At 34.2% G+C, this 26,643-nt stretch overlaps 1 protein-coding gene across 4 annotated transcripts in view; it reads left to right on the top strand.

The window, feature by feature from the left end:
• The window catches only part of CNKSR2 (connector enhancer of kinase suppressor of Ras 2), a 280,032-nt gene that overhangs the window by 169,259 nt on the left and 84,130 nt on the right, over window positions 1-26,643 (top strand). For 2 of the 4 annotated variants that reach the window (XM_053917526.2, XM_053917524.2), the window contains 3 exons: window positions 4,309-4,520; window positions 20,562-20,651; window positions 22,198-22,412. In XM_053917526.2, the coding sequence (XP_053773501.1) occupies window positions 4,309-4,520; window positions 20,562-20,651; window positions 22,198-22,412 (517 nt within the window). The remainder of the gene's footprint in view (window positions 1-4,308; window positions 4,521-20,561; window positions 20,652-22,197; window positions 22,413-26,643) is intronic. The other 2 variants (XM_053917527.2, XM_053917525.2) reach the window with 1 other exon arrangement.

The raw sequence follows: 26,643 nt of genomic DNA, 5'->3' as shown, positions 1-26,643 counted from the left end.
TTCTTTAGTACACTTAATGTTTCATTCTATTAGATATGATGGTACTGACATTTTACGATCTAAATGCTACATGACAACATGGCATGTATGCAAATCCTGTGTTGGCATTTAGTAATAAAACTATTGTCAGTTTTATAAACATTTTATTTCATATTCTTGAGAATTATATGTAGCTGTGGGAAAGTAGTTTATGATAAGATATTTACTATGTCGGCATTTCACCGACATTTCTAATATATAATTTACAGTCTTAATGTTAAATTTACAATCAGATTTAAAAGTCTGTCTGATATCCTAGTCAAACACAGGGTGCATTTTAATTCTATTAAGATAGTGTCAGACTTTCTAAATTGCTCTTGCATGAGAAACAATAAAAGCATGTGTGTTTCAGGTAGGAAAGTTTTTTATTTTACTGAAAATGACTAAGAAGCCATATTCAAATAGCTACATATACAAATAAGCATCAGAAGATTTTTTTTTTTTTACCAAATCTCTGCAGCATTTAAGTGTTCTTTCTTTTTCTCTTGGCTAGGAAGGAACTTGTTTAAAACAACATGTTTCCTAGACAGAAGGTATTTAAAATACATTTAAGAAGACAAAAGAGTAAAATGATCCAGTTCGCCTGAGTGTGGTATAAATATGATTAAGGAAGTATATTGAAGTCAATAGAAAAAATTGAACATACTATTAAAAAAACTACAGAATGTAAGAAATTGAAGTATCACCATAGTGGTACTTATTTTGTCAATATTTTTTGAAAGCCCCATGCTTTTCAGTAAAATTCATAATTAGAGTGTATTATCTCATTTTAATTGATTTGTAGTCTACTGTGTAATTTAACAGAATATTCTAAATATATTTTGAGGCAAATTATGAGTTACCGAGTCACACAATCATCTTATATAGCATAGTAAAAACAATCCATGCATTGAAGTACCTTTGTAGCACCACCTTGTATCAATTATCTGCAATTTCAGGTTTGACTTGAAGTTATAAAAAACTTTTGAAGTCACAAAAGTTTTTGCACTTGTCATTCTTTTCATAGCTACAAACTTGGCAGGGTTTTTTTTCATTTTCTCATTTTGATTATGATTGTGGTTCACCTAGTTTAATTCACCAGAATATTTTTTCTATACTCAAATTTTTGTTTGCATAGGATAGGCATTTCAGTGTCGATTTGAATAATAAATGATAAAAACTTTCTCATCTTAAAACAAAAAAATTTAAAAAGGTAGGCCTAGTTGTCAAATTAGTTAGAACTTTTTGTTGTGATTAATTATTTGAACACAATTATTCCAGAAAAATTGTGGCTGCAAAAGTGGCTTCACCTCCAAAAGAGAAATACTCATGTATATTGAGTGAAATTTTGTCAGTTTTTAGTATAAGTCTTATGACGATATAAAGTTTCATTATTATATGCCATAGTGCATTTTAATACTTGACCAGATTTCTTTTTCTAAAATGAAAATCAAGAATGTGTAGGTCTTTGCAGAATTGTGAAGTTTAAGCACTTATGTCTTTTAATGAATTTTACAATGAGCCATTAAAGTCCACTAAAGCAGTACTCTAACTTTTCAGTTCTATTAAACCCCTTTTAGAGCAAAAAAATAAAGATTATATGCATGTATAGACAGATAACATTAAGAAAAAGTGTTTTAATTTTTTCAGCAAAACAAATTAGTACATTGAGTTATTCAGAGGCTCATGATATAATATAAAGCAATCATAATATACATACATGTATCAATTCATTTTTCCGAAGTCTGTTTTTGGTTTGTACTTTTCTTAATTCAACTTTATTTAAGTGAGTTACATACAGATATGTTTAATAAATCTTCCTTGTTGGTATAAGGCCCCTCTTTCATATCGTTATAGAGTAACACCAGACCTTCCAATTTTTTGCCATAAGGGAGCACCCAGATAAATAGAAAGTGGTGAATTAACTAGGGTTGAATCACCCTCTGATCTCAAGCTGCATTAACAGTTATGTCACAGGCCTGATCGATAAGTCTGCCCATTTATAGATAATACAACCTTCCAGCACCATGGGTTTGTTAGGGCTATTTCTAAGCTGATTGCAGTGTCGGTTTCTTTTGATAGAGGACTAACAATAATAAAAATACTAGGCAATTTGTGCAGAAAAAAATTTAAGCTGGCTGAAAATAAAATTCTGCCTGGATTTTATATTTATTTTCTTTATGTTGCCTAAGAACTAAGCAATATAAGTTATAATTTGGTAATTAGCAATACTTTATTTTAAAAAATAAGAGAGTGAATGGTAATGTAAATGGCTAGTTCCCCTTGTGGTGTGTTAAATATGTAAGAAAACTTACCGATTCAGTAAGTCTTGAGAATATTTTTTACTATTTTGTACATATTTCAAATACTAGGAATATAGTTTCCCTCTTTTAGGCAAACCTGATCTAGCTATTTGCATACAGATATAGAAGTATAGTATATTCTAGGACGGAAGTATGATAATTTGCTGAACTGAAATTCATATTTTATAAATGACATTCAATTTATAAGTTCATCACCATCTTATAAGGTGCAAGAGGTCAATTAAAAATGTTATTTTATCTGCATTACTATAATTGAATGTATTCTGTTTATTTAAGATTTCAAGTCTTGGCACTTGACATCAATTTAAATTTTATCTGCTTTCATAGCATTCATGCTCTCTTTAGTGTAAAACTGGAAACAATTAAGAATTAAGAAGATATAAAATTAATTATCCACAAGGAAAGAAACATTCCATTTATATTCATAGTCCTATTCTAAAAGACAAGCTTTTCTAACAAAAATTTCATAGCTAGTCAGTGAAACATATAATATAAACAAGGTTCGATATTATGAATCCTAAACGAACTATTTCTACCAAAATACCACTTATTATGGACCCAATCAGCTGGGCTGTGTGACTAATACTATATGTGATTAAGTTTTAGGGATCCCATAAATTATTAGAGAACTTTCTTTTTAGAATTTTATAGAAGAAAAAAATCAAATTGCCATGATCTTATTTTTCTTTTTGATTGGATTTCAATTATGTAAAACATTTACATGACTCCAAATTCAAAACTATATTAAAGCAAATGTTTTAATCCCTGCCCTATCCACTTTTCCCCTTTCCTCCCCCAGAGAAATCAGTTTTTATTGGTATTGCTTTATCCTTTCATTATTTCCTCTTGAAAATATAAGCAAATCTGTATATTCACATTAATATTCTCCTTCAACTTTCTTACAAAAAGAAAACACAAGAAAATCTTTAGCCCTGGCTGGTGTGGCTTAGTGGACTGAGTGCCCACCTGTGAACTGGAAGGTCCCCGGTTCGATTCCCAATCAGGGCACATGCCTGGGTGTCGGGCCAGGTCCCCAGATTGGGGTGTGCCAGAGGCAACCAGTTGATGTATATCTCATGCGTGCATCAGTGTTTCTCTCCCTTTCTTTCTCCCTCTCTTCCTCCCTCTCTAAAAATACATAAATTAATTAATAAATTAATAAAAGAGCACAGCACAAACATTGCTTTATACCTAGTTTTTTAATTAAATTTATTGGGGTGACATTGGTTAATAACCTGCCATCATATTAAGTACCACCCTTAAACTCCATATTTTATCAGGTTTCTCCACTCTCTCCTATAGAAATGTTGCCAATATTTAATGAAATTTTGATATATCCATTTGGAATGAATTCTGTGAATATATATATATTTTTACTATTAAAAGATATACACGGAGCTTAAATAGTCAGAGTAATTGTCTTCACTAAGGTTTATTTTAAATTAATAACAAGCTGTTTGGCATTCTTACAATATCAGTTTATTTAGAATTAATTTAGTTCTTAAGACCACAGTATTTTTACAGAGTTGTTAGTTCTTAAACACATTTGTTTTTAAGCAGTGCAAATATTACCATGAATTCAATTAGGTAAACTGACAAAAGAAAGTTAGATTGTTAATATTTACTTACTGTATTGAACACTAAAAGCAATTTATGTGCTAAGGTGATTTCCTTTATATGACATAGTGCAGTGAAAATGGACTAGAGCAGGAGTTAAAAGATCCACGAACCATGTCTAGCTGTGTCATTTCTTAGTTGTGTGACCTTTAGGCAACTCATTTAACTTCTCTGAACTCTGCATCTTTTTTCCTACAAAATAGGAATAGTTAAAAATTGCTCTGTTAACCTCAAAGTTTGGAAAAATGAGAAGATAATTGTATGGGAAGGATATTATTACTCTTTTAGACCCTCTCAGCCATTTTACCACCCTAACACTTTCCTACATCTTTCTTTATCCTTTCTTTAGGGATGAAAAAGGAAACCTTCCTTGTGAAGACCTCAGAGGACATATGGTGGGCAAGCCAGTTCATAAGGGATCTGAGTCACCAAATTCATTTCTGGATCAGGAATATCGAAAGAGGTTTAATATTGTCGAGGAAGATACTGTCTTGTATTGCTATGAATATGAAAAGGGAAGATCAAGTAGTCAAGGAAGACGAGAAAGCACCCCGACTTATGGTAAGAGTTCTTAAGGTGACTTAAGAACATGTGTCTGGAATGGAAATCTCAATTTCTTTTCATAGGCTTTTGAGTTATAAAAATTACTTGATAGCTTTGTATTTTATCATTGATCTGTGTCTTGTCATGTGCTTCTAAGTGAAATCTCAACAATGTGAGGCACGCAGTTAAAAATTATTCTAAATTTTCCAAAGGTAAACAAGTATAGTGGGTAGCATTTTAGCTCATTAATGATGTATGGAAACCTTTCTGCATCACATATAATTTTTGTATGTCAGCTGTTGACAAATTGGAATAATGCAAGGTTTTGTTTTCCTTTTTTAAAAATGAAAACCTGCTGTTAACATGGCTTATTTAAAATAAAATTATCTCCCTATTCCTCTGGGATTAAAAAAAAAAACTTTAAATAGGCTTTTCTGGAGGAAATCTTATCTAAATATTTGTATTTTTTAAGAAGCTGCAAAACTTGACCAGAAGTGGATTTTAAACAGGAAGGACATACTTACTGTATTTAAAGTAAGGGTAGACCTAGAAGGACCATGTCCCTAAGGCGGTTTTTAGCTCTGAGTAATTTTTTTTTTTTTTTTTTTTTTTTGCATGCACGATCAAGAAAGTAACCCAGTCACAAACACTTAACATTGATACAGTGTATCTGAAATATTGGCAGAGAAAGTTGCCTAAAGTTAAAGTAGTAAATAAAGTCTCTTGTCCTATTGCAAGAATGAATAGATTTAATTGGAAGTCTATGCTACGCCCTTTCCAGTTTTCAAACTAATCATTTTAGTGAAGAACTTATACTTGGAGAAGGACATGATCCTTCCTAATGAGTCCAGATTTGATCAGCGGGAGCTGAGCAGAAGGAAAGTTATTTGTAACTTTTTCTTGCCACCTGTCCCACTTACTTGTCCACCATGGCCAAATGCCTTCCCCCTTGGTCCCAAAAGATTGGTAATCACTTATTTTAGTACACATGCCCTATTTCCTTACAGCTCTTCAGTAATAATCATGTATGAAAAGATTTGCTCAAAACGATTCTGAAGAATAGGAACCATAATCTGAATGTATTTGCAGCTTTGCTTTTCCCCCTACTATATTTTAAACCTTTGCTGTATAGGAGACTGCCATCTTTATTACCCCTACCCCTGCCCATCACGTAAGGTATTTATTTGTATTCACGCATCCATTCCACAAGTACTTAGTGGATATCTGTTATTATATAGTCACTAATATATATCAACTCCTCTTTTTTTATGTCCCAGAATTTTTTGGCTATTTTCTACTTATGTTAAGAAGATAAGAATGTCTGATTTAAGAGGAAATTGTAGTCACCAGATAAAGTTGATTACTGATAGCATTATAAAAATATGTTACTCCCTTTAGACTACAGTTTAAACAAATCATATTTCTTCCAATACAATAGAATACTATTAAATTTTTGAAAATATAGATATCCTACAAATATTTCATATATTTTCTAAACAACTTAGGAGAAAATAACTGTGTATATGCTTGAAAGATTGATAACGAAGTAAAAAAAAGTAGTTCTTTCACTTTTGATCCTGAAAGGTTTTTTTTAACTTTTAAACCTCAAATATAATCTTAACCTTCAATGGAGATATTTATAGATACTTCAGTAGAGATTTCCGTGCACAACCTGAAGGTCATTTCACATAACTAGCAGTTTAATGTATTTGCTACATTAAACTCAAGTACAAAAAAGTTCACACTTGATATTTTCTGGAAATAACAGTAATTTAACTTGTTAGCACTTGCATGATACCTGAAAATGCAATATATAAGTCCTTTAGCCTTACAATGTTCAACTTAGTTGTTAGTCATAAATATTCTTATCATGAAGTATGCAAACTTACTCATCATTGCTCTCACTAGTATTAACTTCCCATATCTCTCAAAGAGGTTTAGAGTTAAGATTATAAGAGCGTAGATAGGATTTTGAGAAGCAAAATAAAAACATGATATCGTGCCTAATATGTGCTTTTGGTTAAATATGTATGTACTTATTATATTCTTTCAGTATGCTCACATTTTAAAGTAGGCTATGTAAGATAAAAATATTTAGGGAAGCTCTGTTATTAGACAGGGTGACAAAAAAAAAACAAATGTAAAGAAAAATACTTGAAGCTATCCTAATTGTAAGATTTAAAATGTATTTTAAACGTAAAATGCAAGGTTGAACAAGCGTAGATTTATAGTTGTTTGTATAGAAAATACAATAATTAATAAATAGTACAAGAATCAACACTGTGTTTCACATACTCAAAACTGTAAACCTACTTTTGCCCCACCCTGTATATTTTAAACCTTAGTTAACCAAGGTTCTCATTTTATGCCATGGACCCACTAGTTATTGCTAAGAGTGAATTAAAAGAAGAACAGTTATTCATCCTATGCTATTAGATAAGTACAATATCGATAGGCAGCGGATGGCCCTTCTACAAAGTAAGTAAATAATACCTGTTGAGCTTTTCTATACACCAGGAACTATTGTAAGCTTTAAAAATTCATGAAACTATTCAATATTTACAACAACCCTATGAGGTAGAAACTGATGGAATCCTTATTTTACAGATGGGTTCAATAACTACCCAGCTAGTCAGTGGTAGAGCTGGGATTAAATACCCATGGATATTTGTTGGTTCTACCAGTGGTACTAGCTAACTAAATGTGATGAAAATAATTTACTAAATTATAGGAAAACAATTTCCAAAAATTGTATTACTCTTTCTAAATTCAAACATTTGACTTCAAGCAAAAATAACTAGGTCTAATTTTATATGTTCTTGTGTATGTTGTTTAGTATTTACTGGCATTATAATAAATATGCATCTACATAGACATGGCCTTGACAGACCTTAGGAAAAGACGGCTAAATTGAGGAGTAAAATTAGCATCAGTGTGTTATTTCCTTTTTAAATCAGAGAGCATAAAATAGGTTTTACTTTCCTAAAAAGGTAGAGAAGAATAATTTCTGGAAACACAAATACAGTAGGGGAAGCAACCTGGATTAGTGTTCCTAGCATTGGCTGTCACATCAGCCATACTTGGTAATCCCATCTGCTTTGTGATTACTCCAGTGTGGCTCAGGGATGTTCCTCTAGGGCTCAGTTCTCCCATTTGTTAAGTGAAGATGCTAATATCTGCCTCATAGACATTTTGTGAGAATTTAAAGATAGCACATTATAAATTGCCTAGAAAGTGCCCAGTATGTGCTACGTATTTATTTTTGCTGTTGTTATTGTTACATACAAACTTTAATTTTGCTAAGAGAATAGATCTTAACGGTTTTTACCACAGAACAAAAGGGTAACTATATGAGGTGATGAATGTGTTAAATAGCTTAATTGTGGTAACCATTTCACAACAGATATACATATCAAATCATCACATAGTACACTTTAAATATATACATTTTACTTATCAATTATACTCAGTACAGCTGGAAAAATTAAACTTTAAGATCTTTACATATAAATAATAATAATAATAATAATCAGCCATTTAAAATTCTTTGAAGAATAAGAGGGGATGAATAAACAGTTCAATAAAAAAGAAACTTTAATGTGACACTAAAAAGGGGGGAAATGATAGCATTAAATCACTTTAACTGTTTGGTTTCATCTGCTCAAGTTTCAAAGGAAAAGGTTTGAATTTGATGAGATCAGTTGCTTGGCAACTTTTCAGTATGGTAATACTTCCATCAGCTTTCCCTTCTCATTGTTTAGGCACTCCTTGCCCTTGCTATTCCATCATAGTGTATTTCTATGCATAAAGACATCCTAAAAGGTATACCTAGTTGGCTTAATCCCTTTGTAGCCATGAGTAGTCATATTTTATAAGAATAAGAAGAAAACATATTTTTTACAATGATATCACAGAATAGTATTGGTTTGAAGGAATCCAGACTTTTTCTGATTTATTGAAAATCCAAGACCTCACAAAAAATGCACATGAATACATGAGAAGCCAGTATTTCACATTTTTATCTTTTATTTACTTATTTTTAGGGAAAGAGAGAGAGTGTGAGACGGGGAGAGAGAGAGAGAGAAACACCAATTTGTTATTCCATTTATTTATATAATTATTGGTTGATTCCCGTATGTGCCGTGATTGGGGACCTTAATGTATAAGATGATGCTGTAACCAACTGAGCTACCCAGCCAGGGCAGAAAGCCAGCATTTTAGAAATGCTCCTTGTAAATGTTTGTGTGCACATTGTGCATTGAGAAAAATTAATTTCTTTAATATTATACCTGAATATTTTCCACTAAAAAATCATGTACTATGCCCCATCTTTCCACATGAGTAGCAAATGGCTTGAAATGACTTACAGCAACATATGCAGCGTCAATGACACTGTAAACTGAATTTTATCAATGTGAGGTGAGGATATTGTCTGTAGGGTCTAGATATTATCATACTTCAACATCTTTCTTTTTTAAAAAAAAAATTTTATTTATTTCTAGAGAGAGGGGAAGGGAGGAATAAAGAGAGGGAGAGAAACAGCGATGTGCGCGAGAAATATCAATCGGTTACCTTTCGCCCACCCCCAACTGGGACCTGGCCCACAACCCAGGCATGTGCCCTCACCGGGAATCAAACTGCAGCCTTTCAGTCTGTGGACCAGTGCCCAACCCACTGAACCACACCAGTCGGGGCTCCTTTCTTTTGTCTTACAATTTTATTCTATCTTTTGGGCAGTTAAATTATAATTAATAGCATTATTTCAAACATTTCTTAGAGTATCAAGTATATATAGTACATTCACACTTATTTATCTCTGAATACAAGCCTGCTCTCTTTCCTGTGATTTTTTGATATAAATTATCCTCCTTATCAGGTAAAAGTTCAGCTGTCATTTATCAGTTATGCTGAAGAGGAAGGAAAATGGGATTCTAACCACAGAAAATTTCTGTGTTCAAGTAAAATATACCACTTCCAAAGCAGAACAAACCATAGAAATATAAATTAGCGAATCATAAATGTAGAAATATGAGATGTATACTATACTTATAGGAATTCTATTCTTTTTTACTTATTTATTGTATTTCTTAAAGACTGCATGTTGGTTAGCTTCACAAAATAATTTTGAAATCATGGTGATGGTGATAAGGGACCATGTATTTGATGGAAAGTAGTTCAGCAATAGTTTGGCATAGAAATAGAAAATAGTCTGTTCCTAATGTAAAAATTAGAGTAATCACCTAGGGAAGGCACTCTGTCTTAATTTGTACAATTTTGCTGATAGAAATAGCAGAGCATGAGTTTTGAGGTCACATAGACCTGAATTTGGTGTCACAGCTTGGCCTTTAATAATTGATTGACCTTGAGCTCGAGCCTTAACCTCATTATGTTTTTGTTTCCTTATCTGTAAAATGGGATGGCAATACTACTCGCAGTGTTTTTATGAGAATTAAATGAGATACAATGTATGTTAAAGACTTATCACTGTTCTTGCTTCACAGAAAGCACTCAAGAAATGGTGCCTAAATGCCATAATAAATTACTGCTGCTCGTAAATAAAAATGTGTAAAAGATTATCAAATGCTGATGGATCAAATTAACACTTCTTCCTCTCCTATGGATGAGCTTAGTAAAGGACAAAGGTCTAGAAGTATCCCCTTGGTTTGGTCCCTCTACCTACCCAATAACTAGCCATTCAAATCATATCAATTAGTATAAACATGAATAGGGTTTGTTCCTTTCTTTGGTTTGGTTTTGAAAAGTAGAGGGAAGAGCATTCAAAAAGCTAATAACACTAGAAACTGCCTTGATACAAGTCTTGTTTTCAAGTTCCATTATGGAAATTACTAGCTCATATGCTGGGCAGAAGGGCCTTGTTATAACCTTATAGCATCAGAATTCTGAAAACAATTCAGACCTTACACATTGTTCAAGTTCAAGATTAGTTGCTAAAAAAGAGGAGGAGAGAAATTAATATGTAATATAAATAAAGTAATTGGAGGCCCTCAAAGAAATGAAACCTGGCAAGAAGAGATCACCCTGAAAAAAATTGATGATACCAGGTAATAAGCAGTAAGATTGAGAAAGAAAAAGAACTTTTAATAAAGTTCCAGAGTATTATATGTGGACAAAGTGGAAAGATTAGCAAACCAAATCAACCAAGCTGACTCAGCTATCAGAGAAAAAATGAAACTCTTCAAATAAATTAATCAACAGAAAGATATGAACTAGGTAAAATGGTGCTTCCCTTAAAGACAAAGTGGGAAAGCTAAGAATAGGAATAATCTCACTCAGAGGTTTTCAACAGGGGTTAGTATTGTCCCCTAGAGCACAATTGGCAATTTCTAATGACATTTGTAGTTGTCATAACTGGGGGTGGAAGTGCCACTGGCATCTAGTGGGTAGAGGCCAGGATGTCATTTAAACATCCTACATTGCACAGACAGCTCGCAACAATAAAGAATGATTCAGTCAAAAATGGTGCTATTCTTGAGAAACCCTAGCTAATTTAAGAAGAATAAACAGCAGACAAATTGAATGCAGAAACAGGTACATATGACCAGAAAATTAAAGAGCCCTTGCATGGCACAGGGCCAACTTCCCTTTTGTTTTTATTCAAAGAATCTAGGAAATCATTGCCCTGGAAGATAGACCTATTTGTATTCACACTTAGCATATTCTCTGGGCAGAAGTAGCATAAGGTTGTGAGTGTCTGGGATGACCTACCCTGCTCTATAATAGAAAACCTAATCGTGACAAACCCTGGAACAGGAGGGGACCCATTGTCCCTAGTTGAAATCAGAATGCATTTTCCTCTATGGAAAAAAAAATGTAATAAATGGAAGCTAGGTAAAATTTAAGTTGAGTGGTTAGTGTTAGCTCTCAAATCACAATGTAGTATAAATAAGCTAGCATTTTCCTAAATATGTTCTTCAGATTACTTATTCTGAAAGAGAATCTTTGTGAAAGGAAGAGATTGTGTGGTTAAATAAGATTGAGAAGCTGTGCATATTTTATGCGCCTCTTGGAGATTAATCAGTGCACGCTAGCATACTAAAGGGTTTGAAAGTCTTGTTGAATTTGGTTTAGCTTATTGTTTCCCAAATGTATTTGTACATTGACTCTTTTTTTGGTTTTGGTCATAAAATACTTATTAGCCTTTCAATGGAACTAATACTTGAAGGAATATATTTTGGAAAATGCTGAAATAGACTTTTGTAGCTTCTTTTAAAAACCCATACACCAATGCTAAGTTTTCTTTGTGATTCAAGTTCCAATCAACTGACTTACAGAGAAGCATTTGGAAAAATGTCTATTTTTAAATTGAAGCCTCCCCCAACAGGCAGCTTGTTAAATGTCATCTTCATTTTATCTCGCAGAAAAGCCATTTTCTAGAGTAAATCTTATTTGTGATAAAAGTCCCAACTGAAGTAATAAATACTAACTGAAAGAATTCGTGCATGGTGTTCTATACTCCAGGCTCCTTGTAGAACTACTGGTATCACTGCAAAACAATTTGCCAGAAATCATGGAGGAAATAAATCCCCAATGATAGGAAATGTCAAGTGTTACATCTAATCTTGTTGAAGAAGAGATGACTAAAAATTGCACACTGATTACCTTAATGGCTAAAGATTTTAAGCAAAGAATTAAAACAATATACAGCCATTTAAAAGTATACGTATGACAACCTAGTGTCATTTTAGAAGTAACACATCATGTCAAACCAATTTGTTTCCCATCTTTGTTAAGGGATGGACAACAAATACAAAGTTACATCCACAGTTTATGTTCTAATCCTCCATTAGCTATTCAGCTAACCTTTAAGAATTTTTTTACAAGAGTTGCAAACTGACTGGAAGGACACTTAAACAGGGGAAAAAAAACAGTAATCATATATGTCATAGAATTATTTTTGAAGAAAAATAAATTGGATTTTTCTGTAAATGTAATGGTCTTGCATTCATCACTGAGTCAAATTGATGTAGTAAAAAGAGCACTGAGATAGAAAGTTGAAAATCTGTTTATTCATGGGCAAACTCCAGCACTGATTATCAATGAAAGCCTGAGAAATTAACTTTGGTGCGTCTTAAGTTTTTCATCTCTACCATTCTTGCTAGCTTCACTCATTAACATGATCCCAAAGACAAAAGTATGGGCAAGGAATTATAAAATTATTACAAGATGTCATTTTGTTTATTTCAACTGATAGTCTTCAGCTGATGGTCTTAATCCTTGTGTTTCTTACTCTTCATTAGAAAGGGTGACTGTCTTCCATATGTTGGTAAAATTTTCAAAACACTGCTTTACTAAGACTTTAAAAAAACAGATTGCTTTAATTTGTCGTTATCTAACTTGAAAACAGGATATTTTTAACCAAATAATATTTACATGCCCATGTCATCTTTCTTGTCCACATCTATAGCTGAGCACAGCAAGGGGCAAAAGTACATTAGCATGGTTCATTTCATCACCCACTTAGAGGAGGACCTAGGACTCTTTTGCTACTTAGACAGTATTTAAATCATCTGAATCCTTCCCAGTCCTCCTACAGCCTTCTAATGTAGAATTATCTCTATGCATAGTGGCAATATTTCAGCTAAGAAAAACTTGTCTTTCCATACTACATTATGTGTTGCAGATTTGTTCTCTTGGTAGAGTGTTTACAAAAGATAGGTCAATTCAAAATATAATTAGTCATGGGACCAAATATTAAAAGTTCCATATAATTATTCATTATTGAATTTATTGGGGTGACCTTGGTCGATAAAATTACATAGGTTTCAGGTGTACAATTCTATACTACATCATCTGTATAATGTACTGTGTGTTCACCACCCCAGTTTAAGTCTCCTTCCATCACATTTATCCCTCCTTTACCCTCTTCTACCTCCCCCATCCCCTTCCCCTCTGGTCATCACCATGCTGTTGTCTGTGTCTGTGATTTTGTTTTTGTTTTTTGCCTAATCCCTTCACCCGCCTCCACAACCCCTCCCCTCTGACAGCTGTCAATAATGTTATCTATGAGTCTGTTCCTATTTTATTTGTTAGCTTATTTTTTTCTTTAGATCCCACATATAAGTGAAATGATATGGTACTTGGCTTTCTCTGATTGGCTTATTTCACTTACCATCATATTCTCCAGGTCCATTTAATTTCTGATGCAGTTCAAAATTTTCCCATTCAACAACTTTTTATGTTATTTCTCATTTAAAGTCTAGAACACTTTTAGAAAGCAATAGGAAAATTCACAAACCAGTTGTAGCAGTTTTTAAAATACGGCCATAAGGATCAAAAATGCCCATTCTTACTTATTTTATTAATTCAAGATACATTGCCTGTTGCCTTTATCCTTAAAAAAAACTGACTTTCCATTTAATTCAGTCTTAAATGTGTGGTGCACTACCTTAAATAACCTTGAGATGTTTTTCTGGAAATGTAGTCAACCATCTGAAAGTAATTTTTCTGTCTGGAATGTGGGAAGTTTGATGGGTGTATGTGGCATGCTTATAGCTTAACATTCCTTAGTACACTCATTTTCATCAAAATATTGGCTAAATTATTCAGAACAGATGTGTATATGTGTGTATGTGTATGTATTTTTTTCTTCTTAGACTGTAGAGAAAGCTTTTTTTGTGAGCATTAAACTTAAGAAATTTCTCTGCAATCTTTTTCAATCCTTGGCAACTGTAAGAGAAAAGATTGTTTCTCAGGAGCTGTTTATCGCCCAGAAACTTAATGATTTTACCATGTCTGGGGAGAGAGTTTTTAAAAAGGATACAATTGAAAAAGGCAGCAATTCAGTAGTATTCAACAGATGTCACAGGTAGCGTAATATAGGAATGTTCTACATAGAAATCAGGAGACAGTTCTAGTTCTGACTTGATTACCAAATAGCTTTCTAAGGCTCATTTTTTAAACATCATTTTATTGTTGTTCAATTTGTTAGAAAAAATGTAGGGGGTTGGTCAGGTTGACATACTACCTTAGAAGTAAGTGAGGGAGGAAGGGGAAGGGAAGGGAAAGTTAGAAGGAGGAGAACAGAAAATTGACAGGAAGAAAAGAGAAGGAAACTATGAAAATGGAAACTAGCATAGCTTGGACTTTTTTGGTCCATTGTATGAGGAAGGTTCCCTGTCTACTTTCTTAACGAGTAATCAGTCAACAAATATTGACCAGTTACTATGTTTAAGACACTATGCTAAGTGCTGGAGATAGCAAACAACAAACACAGCAAACAACAGAAAAATTTCTCTCCCCTTGTGAAATTAAGCAACTAATTTAATATATACTTTTTAAAATTATAACTGGAATGCTATAAAGAAAAACTGCATTGAGAACAAATACAGAGAAACCCAACATAGAATAAGAGGTCAAGGAGAGTGTCCCTAAGGTAATGAGCTTTTTACTTAGCTCTGAAAGATGCATGTGGATTTAGGAAGAGAAGAGTACAAGAAAAGCAAAGGATGACAGTGTCCTAGGTGCCCGGTTAGGAAAGTGTTTCAAGAAGGAAGTAATTTTCTTACTTCCTGTGTGAAATCCTGCAAATGAACAAAAAACACTGGGTTCTCAAGGGTTCTGAGAATTATCTGTGTGATTTAGCAACATGGGGGCACTAATGACCTTGACAGTAACAGTTTTGGTGAAGTTGTGGGGGAAAGAGCCTAACTGGAAAAGGTTCAGGAGAGAGGAGGAGATTCCACATATAATTATACTCATACGGTATCTGTCTTTCTGTGCTGGACTTATTTCACCTCGCATAATGTCCTTCAGGGTCTTCCATTTTGTCACACATGGCAGGATTTCCTTCTTTTTGGCTGAATGCCATTCCATTTTTTACATATGCCACAATTTCTGTATCCATTCATACGTTGATGGACACAGGATGTTTCCATGTCTTAGCTAATGCGAATAGTGCTGCAGTGAGCATGGGAGTGCAGATATTTCTCTGAGATACTAATTTCATTTCCTTCGGACTTATACCCAGAAGTAGGGTTGCTGGGTCAGATGATAGGTCTACTTCTAATTTTTAGGAACCCCCATAATGCTTTCTATTGTATACTTGAAATTTTCTTAGAGGAGTAAAAATTAAGTGTTCTCACCACACATATACACACACACAAAAGGTAACTATGTGAGGTCAAGGCTGTGTTAACTTGATTGTGGTAATCATTTCACAATGTATATGTGTATAAAATCACCTTGTATACTGTAAAAATTATGTACAAACTTAATATATGACATTTTTGTCAATAATACCTCAATAAATTAGGGAAAAAAGAGGAGAAGAGGAAGGAGATTGAGAATATACACAAGGCTTTTAGGTATTTTTCTGTAAAGGGGAGCAAAGAAATACGATGGTAGTTGGATGGTGGTTTGGAGATGAAGAGAATTGTTTGGTTTTTTTTTTAAAGAGGAGAAGCTATAGCATGTTTGTATGCTAATGGGAATCATTAATGCTGCAGGAGAAAGAAGGGAAGATTGAACAAGATGCGCCCTTAAGTTACAGGGACTAGGAGCCAGTGAACAACCTAGAAATTTGGGATATCTCTAACATCTAGCATCTTTCTATTGAAGCATGCAAAATAAATTTAATGGATAACTGCTCTGAGTCACACTCTTTGCCAGGAATATTCATGACAAAGATATAAGAACTGGTTTCTGAACTATCGTACATTTACACAATGGAATTCCACGCAGCAGAGAGAAAGGAGCTTATACCCTTTGCAACAGCATGAATAGAACTGGAGAGCATTATGCTAAGTGAAATAAGCCAGGCAGTGAGGGACAAATACCATATGATCTCACCTTTAACTGGAACATATTCAACAAATAAAAAAGCAAACAAAATATAACCAGAGACATTGAACTTAAGAACAATCTAACAATAGCCAGAGGTGAGGGGGGAGGGGACAGTGGGGAGAGGAGTTACAGGAGCTACTATAATGGACACATGGACAAAATCAAGAAGGAGGGTGGAGGTGGGGGAGGGAGGGGGGTTTGGCTAGGGTGGGGTGGAGGGATGGGGAGAAAATGCAGACAACTGTAATTGAATAACAATAAAAATTTTTAAAAATACCAATTACGCACTAAAACAGTATTTTTAGATAGATAATTATAAGGCACTCCATCATTGTCAATATTCTTAAAATTACATTTAGTGTTCTATTTGTGTTTAATTACAGCTATATAAATGGGGCAAAAGTACGTTTGCAGTTGTGAGTACAGGAAATACAGTTTAGTTTTGTATTATTGTTTATTATTTATTATTGTATTATTTTCCATATAAACAACTGTAAACCTACTTTTTCCCAACCCTGTATATAGTTTATAATAAAGAAGCAACTTGCCATCAATGTCAGAATAAAATTCAAACAAAATCAAACAATACTCATCTTTTACCTCTACTGCATTTATTAGAATCCAGTAAGGAAAAACAACACACAATTCCTGCCTCTATGGAGATCCCTATTAGAAAGCTGCAGATGTGCAACAAATATGAAAATATAGTAACAAAATAATAGTAACAAAATAATAGTTTAACTATGGGGCACTAGCACAGAGATACAAGACTTATGATAGGTCATCAAATGAATTCAATAGTTAATAAATGTTTTATGCTTAGAGGAATAAAAAATTACTTTAAAAGGAAATGGTCAGCAAAATTTTAAGGGCCCTTACCTTTATTTTTCACTATGTTCTTGACTATTGTAAATTTTCATCATGAATTAGTGTTACTACCTGAAGAAACATCTTTAAGTTTTCCAGATTAATTTTCAGAGATATATTATTAAATTATGTATATTTAAATTGGAATGAGCCACATGTATTTAATTTAATGTCTTAAAAACACTTAGCATGTGTTATAATAGTGTATATTTGACTTAAATCTAACAATAATGCATATAGTACTCTTTTTTTTACCAACAACACTACAGCATCAAACCATGAAGTTCTTTTTTCCATTTGAACTTTGCTAGCCTATGAAATTAAAATGCTGCTAAATACATTCAGTAGCACACATTTCCAAGCTGCAGGCAAAGATCTGTGTATTTAGTATTAGAAATAATTTAAGCCATTGTCTATTTTTTAATTTGCCAATGACTGCTATTTATATCAGAATGTTACTAGTATTATTACTTTAACTGCTTTATTAAGTTTGTTTTGATATTTTATTACAATGAAAAATTTACAAAAGGAGCAATACATTATTTGTTGTAACTAAACAAATAGGTACTTTAATTTTCAAAAACTTATATTGATTTACATTGCTAAATTCATAACTTTATAACTAGTAAAGGTAAAAACTTGATGTCCTCCAAAAGTAAACTTTAATTAAAACTTGTATGTCATTTTTTGTCTAATTCAACGTATTTTCCTCAATTTTGTATTAGTAGTATAGCGTACTTCTGTTTTAAAACATTATCCCATGAAAAGTCAGTTTTTAAACCTTCTACAAATTTTTCCTGTGGTTACTGACATACACAGACATATCAAACCTTGAATTGCATGCCTCAGTACCTTAGATCCCTGAGAATCTCAGAGAAGGTAGACCAGAATACAATGACTACAATTATGTATTTTATATTCTGTGTGAAGTATGTTTCTTATTGTTTTGTGCACATGTTTGACTCCAAACAACCAACCAATTATTCAAAGAGTATCAAATCAGTTTATGTATGTATATATGTATATGTAACATATAGAGCAAGTAAACACAATGGTTTATCTGTTGAATAGCTCACTTTTCAAAGATTTTCTTGGTGACACATAGAAACAGTGTTAGAGCTGGTAACTGCTGAAATGGAGTTTATTTTAAAAACCAGATTCTTTTTTAAAATTTTTTAAATTAATTAATTTATTTTTATTCAGTTACAATTGTCTGCATTTTCTCGCCATCCCTCCACCCCACCCCAGCCAGTCCCACCTCCCTCCCCCAGATTCTAAAGATATGTTTGAAAATATAGCATGCGTAACATTGAAAATCCAGAGGACTGTGCAAATAAGTTGAATAGGCATGAGAAAAGGAGACCTTTCCTAAAACCCTTCCCCTGTCCTCATTGGGCAGCATATATGGACCTGCAGCAACTCACCCAAATTTCCTCTGCAAAAGTGTAAAGATCTACTCCATGAGAATTTTAGAATCTTAGGTGACTGTTTATAAAGTTGTTTGCACAACTTGAAAGGAAGCCATTAAATTAACACTGCCTGTTTTGGCTCATTAATCATTTTATCGTGTTTAGTGCATTGTCATATTTTCAAAGTGCTTAGCCAAATATACTAAGTAAACTGGATCAGTGTACACAATAAAAAGCCATAAGGTTGGCCCTGGCTGGTGTAGCTCAGTGGATTGAGTGCAGGCTGCGAATCAAAGGGTCGCCGGATTGATTCCTGGTCTGGGCACATGCCTGGGTTGTAGGCCAAGTCCCCAGTGGGGGCCACATGAGAGGCAATCACACATTGAAGTTTCTCTCCCTCTCTTTCTCCCCACCTCCTCTCTCTAAAAATTAATAAATAAATATTTTTAAAAAGCCATAAGGTGGGCAAATCTCCTTAAGAACAGAATTAGAAGTCTTCCAGTAGAGTCTTTTTAAATACATGGAATGGTTATAGTAATTGATTATGAAATTTAGCTGGGCAAGGAAGGAAGTGAAGAAGACATACAGTGACCTAGAGCTGTTGGAAGGTGGGAAGATTTGTGATTAAAGGAGGAAGAATCATTGGAGATCTATAGGGGTATGCTAGAAATGTAGAAGGTGGTAGTTGGAAAATGGGATACGAGGAGGGTTTACAGCCTTTGCAGATGACAAGATTAAGTATATCACTACAAGAATGGGTAAATGAGAAACCCTCAAGAAACTGTGAGGCCAGAATATTGGAAGCTGAGTATTGAAGTCACCAAGAATTAAGGCAGAAGCGGTATTTGAGTGCCTGAGTTTGAATCCTGGTACTGCACACTTACCAACTGAGTGTCCTTGGGCAAGTTATATAACCTACCTCAGTTTCTTTATCTAACAAAATGAGGATAATGCTAGTATATTTCTCATAATTATGAGAACTGAACAATTTAGTACTTATAAAACCCTTAGGCATTATGTGACATATGGTAAATGATATATGTGTTAGTATCATTATCATCATCATCATCATAATTACCATCATTATTATTATCATCCAGGCCTGTGTGATTCTTTATCAATTCAAAATTTATTAAGCAACTATTGTATGCCACATATTATGCTAGATATCATTTTTAAACTTTTGTATAATTCTTTTTCCTGTTTTATGCTTCAGGATTTCAAGTTGGTCAAAAATAATACACTGTAGCCTCACCAGAAAGATATCCTTGAAGTCTATGCCATAGTTCTTCTTGCTAAAGTAAAATGTTGTTTAGTGACAATACAGACCCAGAGGGAAATGGGACAGGTGAAACCAGTGAACAGTTGGATCTGGAAACTAAACTTATTTATTCACAATAACCAAAGAGAAGTTTGGGGCAGACCCAGCTATAAGTTTCAAAAGAGAACCTAGGTATAATGCTGAAGCATGAGCGTATCCAAAAAGTATTAGCAGTTAGGAGGCAGTGAAGATGGGAAGTTAGTACTGTGGTGTCCCAACATGAAACAATGGGTTAATGTCCTGGATGCAGGTTAAATACAAGGAGCTACTATGTTGGAGATTGGCTATCAATATATAGACAGGAGGGCATTGGGGAATAAGATGGGGATCCAGTTACTGGAAATGAAGTGTATTTCACTGAAATAATGATCCCCTTTGTAAAGGACCACCTCCAAAGTCTGCAATGCCTAGAGAGCAAACCTAGGCTATTCTTTATTATTTACAAAAAGTACCTTATGTTTGAATTATCACCTGGCCAATTGCCACAGGCAGTTTCACCTTCTGGCTCAAAACACACACATTTTTCATCTACACAAATGCCAACCATAATGTTGCATATGATTGAGTGTGTTTTGCAGACTGTAGCTAAAAATCAGTGTAAGTTTAAGCGGACATGGGGAAGAAAAACAATGTGATGTGAATTTTGTTCTCTGTGTTTAGGCAAGCTACGACCTATTTCTATGCCAGTGGAATATAATTGGGTGGGGGACTATGAAGATCCAAATAAGATGAAGAGAGATAGTAGAAGAGGTAAGTGTTCTAGAATTTCAGTGTAGGCTGGGTTGTTGGAACAAAAAGCAAATTTAAATGTTCTTTAAATAGGATGTTATGGCTTCAGTACAAAATTTTAATTCTCTCATTAACATAATGGTACACCCAAACCGACTCAGACCAATATCTGATGGTCTTGATCTGTTATTAAGTAGATATCTTCTCTGAATGCCTCCTAAGGGGTTCAGGGTAGATAAGTGCAGTGTAAAAATGAATATCTGATTGTTATTTGAAAGTTAACATTTGGAAAACAAGGTCAGAAGTGTGAAACTGCATAAAAGTTTAGTAAATAGAGTTTGTGATCAGTCCCCATTGGTCCGCAATGCAGCCTCACCACTTTTATGTTAATACAACCTTAAAATGAGCAGTGAGCATATGGATAAAAGCTAATGGAAACTGGGCCAGTGACTCTAATGAAAACCATATAGAAATGGAAAAAAACTGCTTTGCTCTTTTTTCTCTTCTGTTTGCTGTTCAGGGTTATCTTCTTACTGGGGGTGGGCTACACTTGAAGTATCTACCAAAAGTAAGTTTTTATGTTCACTTATCCTACATTGAGGTGAGCAGTAAAGAGGACAACTGAAAGTCACACTACTAAATGGTATTTGACCAAGTGTAGATATGGGGGGCCCAGTGGGTCGTGCTGCTACTTCCACTTTCTGAGATCAAGAGGCATAAAGTTGTAGATGAAAAATAAAATCCCAACAAAGCAAAAATGATTCATAAAACCTAAGCTTGCAAAGCTTCTATCAGAGCATGTTTAACCCATTTGTCTGTTAGTTCTATCTGATGTAGAGAACATAGTTCATTACTATACAGATCCACAGACCACACAGGGATAAACAAGCATGAATATCTGCTTCATTAGTCTTCTTAACACTTGTTTTATGGAGCAGGCACTTCTGAAAATGTTGCTGAATACAGGAACATTGACAGATTTCTTTACATCTATGTATTCATTCCATTTTTTGACTTCAGTTTCTAACCTCATTTGCTTTATAGAAGTAATCAAGAAAAAATATAAAAAGCAAAATGCTTATCATATGCCATCTCTGAGTCACTTTCTGGAGCTTCATAGGATAGTGACATCTTGGGGTGGGGGGAAGCCTTATGAAGTACTAAGTGCTGGCTATCAATTTAAGCATAGATTTTATAAACTAAGCTTCCTCGCAATTGTTTCATAATGTGGACTTTAATTTCTTCAAGGATGTTACCTAGCCTGCCATAGGTTGGTGTTTGTCATCAACTTTTAGCAGAATTCCCCTGGGGGAGCTTCTGCTTTACGTTCTGCAAGTGACTGATATAGTTGGTTAAGAGATGAAACTTGGAGATATAATTTTTATGTTTTCTATTTCTTATTGCCCTATGATCCCAAATAATAAGGTCCTCTGTTTTTTACTACATAGCTATTTTATAAATTAAATCAAGTTATTTTTCTAAAATGAAATTTTATAGCACAATTAGGAAATAGTACATTTGGAATATTTGCGTATTTATATTGGTATATTTATCTCTTTTTATATAGAAAACTCTCTACTACGATACATGAGCAATGAAAAAATTGCTCAAGAAGAATACATGTTTCAGAGAAACAGCAAAAAAGACACGGGGAAGAAGTCTAAAAAGAAGGGAGATAAGAGTAATAGCCCGACCCACTATTCATTGCTACCCAGTTTGCAAATGGATACATTGCGACAAGACATCATGGGCACACCTGTGCCAGAGACCACACTGTATCATGTAAGTAAAATTTCAGACTCTGTAATACAGCTTTGATTCAGAGACTTTTTTGGCTAAATTCCAGATTATTTATTTTTATCTTGTTGCCAGATTTTGACAAAAGATCCTAAGCTTAGAGTTTCATGCCCTTAAACATACACACAATGGTTTATTGATTTGTTCTTCAGTCCATATGTTCAATGAGCTCATATATATTAGCTGGTTAGATTTTTAATGAAATAATATGCGTAGAATTATTTGAGAATAATATCTAATTGATTAATCATCAGTATAATAATAACAGCAAATAAGTAGCTATAAAATTCCACATTAAAGATAGGATTTTTAATGTATTCATGATTTTATTTAAAAATGAGAAACTACTAGACTTGGAGCATAGTGCTCATGGTTAAAATGGGAAGACATAGCACACCATTATATGGAGAGAAAGGCACTCCAAGAGTCTCAATATATTTTGACTATTGTAATGGATGTGTACAAGAAATATAGGAGGAGCATGGGAGGAGGAGGGCCTTAGCCTTCTAGGGAAGTGGGAAAAGGCTTTAGAATGGGGATCATTTAGATGAAGAGTGGAACATCAGTAGCAGTATTATGGGAAGACATATGGAGTTGTGCCACAATGTGTGAGACTATGGCATATTCTAGAGACTTCACATGGCTAAGAATTAGTGGTTTGTTAAAAATTGAAGGAAAGCACCCTGTCTGATGTGGCTCAGTTGGTTGGAGCATCGTCCCATAAAAGGAAAAGTTCTGGGTTTGATTTCGAGTCAGGGCACATGCCTGGGTTGAAGGTTCATTCCCAGTCAGGGCACAGAGGAGAGGAAATCAATCAATGTGTCTCTCTGACATCGATGTTTCTCTCCCTGTCTCTCCCTCCCTCCCTTCCCCTCTCTCTAAAATCAATAACCATGTCCTCATGGGAGGATTAAATAAAATTTAAGAAAAGTATGTGAGGAAGGGGCAGTAGATGGACCTAAAGAGGTAGGTGAACTTAGATCAGGGATTTTATGATAAACTACTTAGGCACTTTCCTGCAGTGATGAAGACTTATTGAAGAATTTTGAGCTAGGGACTTGCACGATGAGAGTAGCCTGTTTATCTCTCTGATGCAGAGAATTGATCAAGAGGTATAAGGCCAAAGGCAGGGCCATTAAGCCTGGCCAGAAGATGATGAGAAGCTAGGACAATGGCAGTATAGGGGCTGAGAATCTTGTTAACCAGAACATTAAATCACAAAAACAACCCATTTTTGTCAGTTTGGTTAAAAGGGAGTTTGTTGTGCCAATGGAACTATATATAGCTCCTTATTAGGAACCCTTGAAAAACATAGACTGTACTATTTAAGTAATTTGAACAAGTGTGTATTAGCTGAGAGTATCAAAAAATTTAATGTCACTGCTGTAGAAGTGTATCATTTAGGTAAAGAAAATGTGAAACAGTTAATAACTTATACTTGAGTTGCTTTTCTTAGTAAATTTTTAAAATCATATACTTATTCTATAACTTTCATAAAACTAGAGTGTAGAAAAATATTTTCATTTATTTGGGTTGAAGTAGGAGTATACTTCACAATCATAAGTATTCATTCTCTGCCTTCCTCTGTCCCCAGTAACATACCCCCAAGTCTCTTCCTCTTCAAGAGAACAGTGCCCATATCAAAACCTGCTCCTTTGAGTGGCTGACAAATCAAATTATTATTTTTTCCACAGGTATTTGCAGTCAGTCTGAAATCAATATTCTTAGCTATATGAAAGGGGCCACTTTTCCTGTCACTAGTCAGAAATGCTGTCTGAACACTGAGCTCTCTCTAAAATCTGGTGTTCCAGTCACAAGTAATAGCCTGAACAAAATCTAAAGATAAGAGCTAGCTGGCTTGTTTGAAAGGGAAGTTGGTAGTGAAAGATGGGGCTGGAGAGGGAATAAGAGGCCACTTTACCCAGACTGTGTAAACTATTAAAGTTTGGATTTATCCTAAGAGGAGCGGTAAACCATTGAAGAAGCATTTAAACACTCAGCCTGCACCATCCTATCATGCATGTTTGGACAGTAGAGTACTGGGAGGAAGGAAAAGAGAGAAATGACTCTTGAAGATTTTGAGTTATTAAATTATGGAAGATAGTAAAAGGTTAGTCAAACTGGTGATCAGAAAGGTCGTGAGCATTTTCTAGGAGTATAAATTGTTACCACCTCCCTAAGGAGGACTATTCCGTTATATGTATCAAGAACCTGGACTAGTAACTTTACTTCTACAAGTTTATTCCAGGAAAGAAATCAGAGGGTCTACTTTTGCCTCCTACTTTAATTAATCTGTCCTGAGCGTGCAGTGTGGTATTTTCCAGATAGTTAATTATTCCAACTGATTTTTGACAGAAGAACAGCACAGAATAAGGAGTATTATTAATGATGGGAGAAGTCTTCCCATGTAACAGTGACCTGCTAATCCCTCCGCAGAAGGCTGGACACTTTCTAACTCTATTCTCTGGTTTAAAAGAAAAAAGAACTATTAGCCCTATGTACATGTGAGATGTCTCTAACCAGTGTTCGAAACAAGAACATTATTTGGTGGGTTTTTTACTAGACTCTCAGTTCTCTTGTGGACCTTACCTTGCTTAGTACTTTCCCAGTTATCAAGGGAATTTCCATATTTGTTGTATCTTTTGAACCTCACAACAACCATATTTGTAAATAACAAAACTCAAACTTGGAAAGATTAAGTGATTTACCCAAAGTTGTACTGCAAAAAAAAAAAAAAAAGGTGTAAGAGTAACAACTAGAACCCAAGTCACCTCCTCCAGTGGTCTTTCCGCACTCTACCCTGGTTGCCATGCATGTACTAAATGAGTGAATTTTGAAAAAGTTTGACTTCAAGAAGCATGTGCCTTCATAGATTTATTTTAATAACATCTTCAGTACCTGGATTGATTTCTACCCAGATTTATCTTTTTCTCTGTTACTATTTTTTTAATGAAATTTGGAAAAACATACAGAGCTTCTGGTGTTATAAAGCACAAGTAGTTATTCAGCATGATCTCTTGCTGAGACTAGAGTACTATAGTTAGAATTGCCTGAACCTCAGAGGCAAAACAATGTACACTTAAGTGACTGCTTCTTATAGTTCACAGGAATTCTTGTTTTGTTTTTTTCATTGTTTACACATGCTTATTTAAAAATGAAAAAAAAAAAAATTTCAGCCCTGGCTGGTGTGGCTCAGTGGATTGAGCACCAGCCTGTGAACCAACAGGTCACTGGTTCAATTCCTAGTCAGGACACATGCCCAGGTTGCTGGCCAGGTCAGGTCCCCAGTAGGGGGCGCATGAGAGGCAACCACACATTGATGTTTCTCTCCCTCCCTCCCTTTCCCGCTGTCTAAAATAAATAAGTAAAATCTTTAATAATAGTAATAGTAGTAGTAGTAGTAGTAGTAGTAATAATAATAATGATAATAATAATAATAATAATAATAATAAAGAAGTCCAGGTAGCCCAGCTGCAAAATCCACATTTTTAGATGAATAAAGCCATTTCTGTTGATAAGGATTTTACCATCTATTAGAGAAGACAGAACTATTACTAACATAAAGATGAAAATGTTATATTGTCAGCATATGAACATTTATAATTAAGTTTATCTGCAGTGATAAAGTTTGGTTTGTATAATAGCTGCCTGACTTAGATGCATTGTTTCAGCATCAGTGAAACTAAGACCAAAGGACAGTTCATTGTAGTGACTAGAAAGCCATCTCTGGGCTACCAGTTGTTTATAGCAACTACTATCTCCACATTTTGACTTTATTCACCTAGATGACAGTCATAGAACAATGTGATTATGATCTTTCTCCTCACCACGGAGCATGCAGACATGTTAGACATCCATTCTAGATATCATTGTATTTGTTTTTGTATATATTCTCTCTGATTTCTATGGATGATTTTATTACTTCTAGAGTGTTAATGCCAAATTCACAGTAGCACTGGTAAAGCCCTACAGGGGAACAGTCTGGACTGTGAAAAGTGTTTCCCATTGGGCCACTTTACTAGAGCAGCGATTCTCAAGGCAGGGGTTATCTTTGTCTAAAAGCTCCTGGTCACTGAGGCTGGATGCAGAAATCACAGTCCTTTCTTTCATTCTTATTGGCAAGTAACACATAATTTGACAGACTTTCTTTCTCACTTGTGACTAAACAGTGTTAAATAGTAACCTACTAAATGATTTTTTTTACAAATTAGTTTTT

The sequence above is a fragment of the Desmodus rotundus genome, chromosome X (assembly GCF_022682495.2).
Source record: "Desmodus rotundus isolate HL8 chromosome X, HLdesRot8A.1, whole genome shotgun sequence".
NCBI lineage: Eukaryota > Metazoa > Chordata > Mammalia > Chiroptera > Phyllostomidae > Desmodus > Desmodus rotundus.
This window is presented reverse-complemented; position numbering and strand designations above follow the sequence as displayed.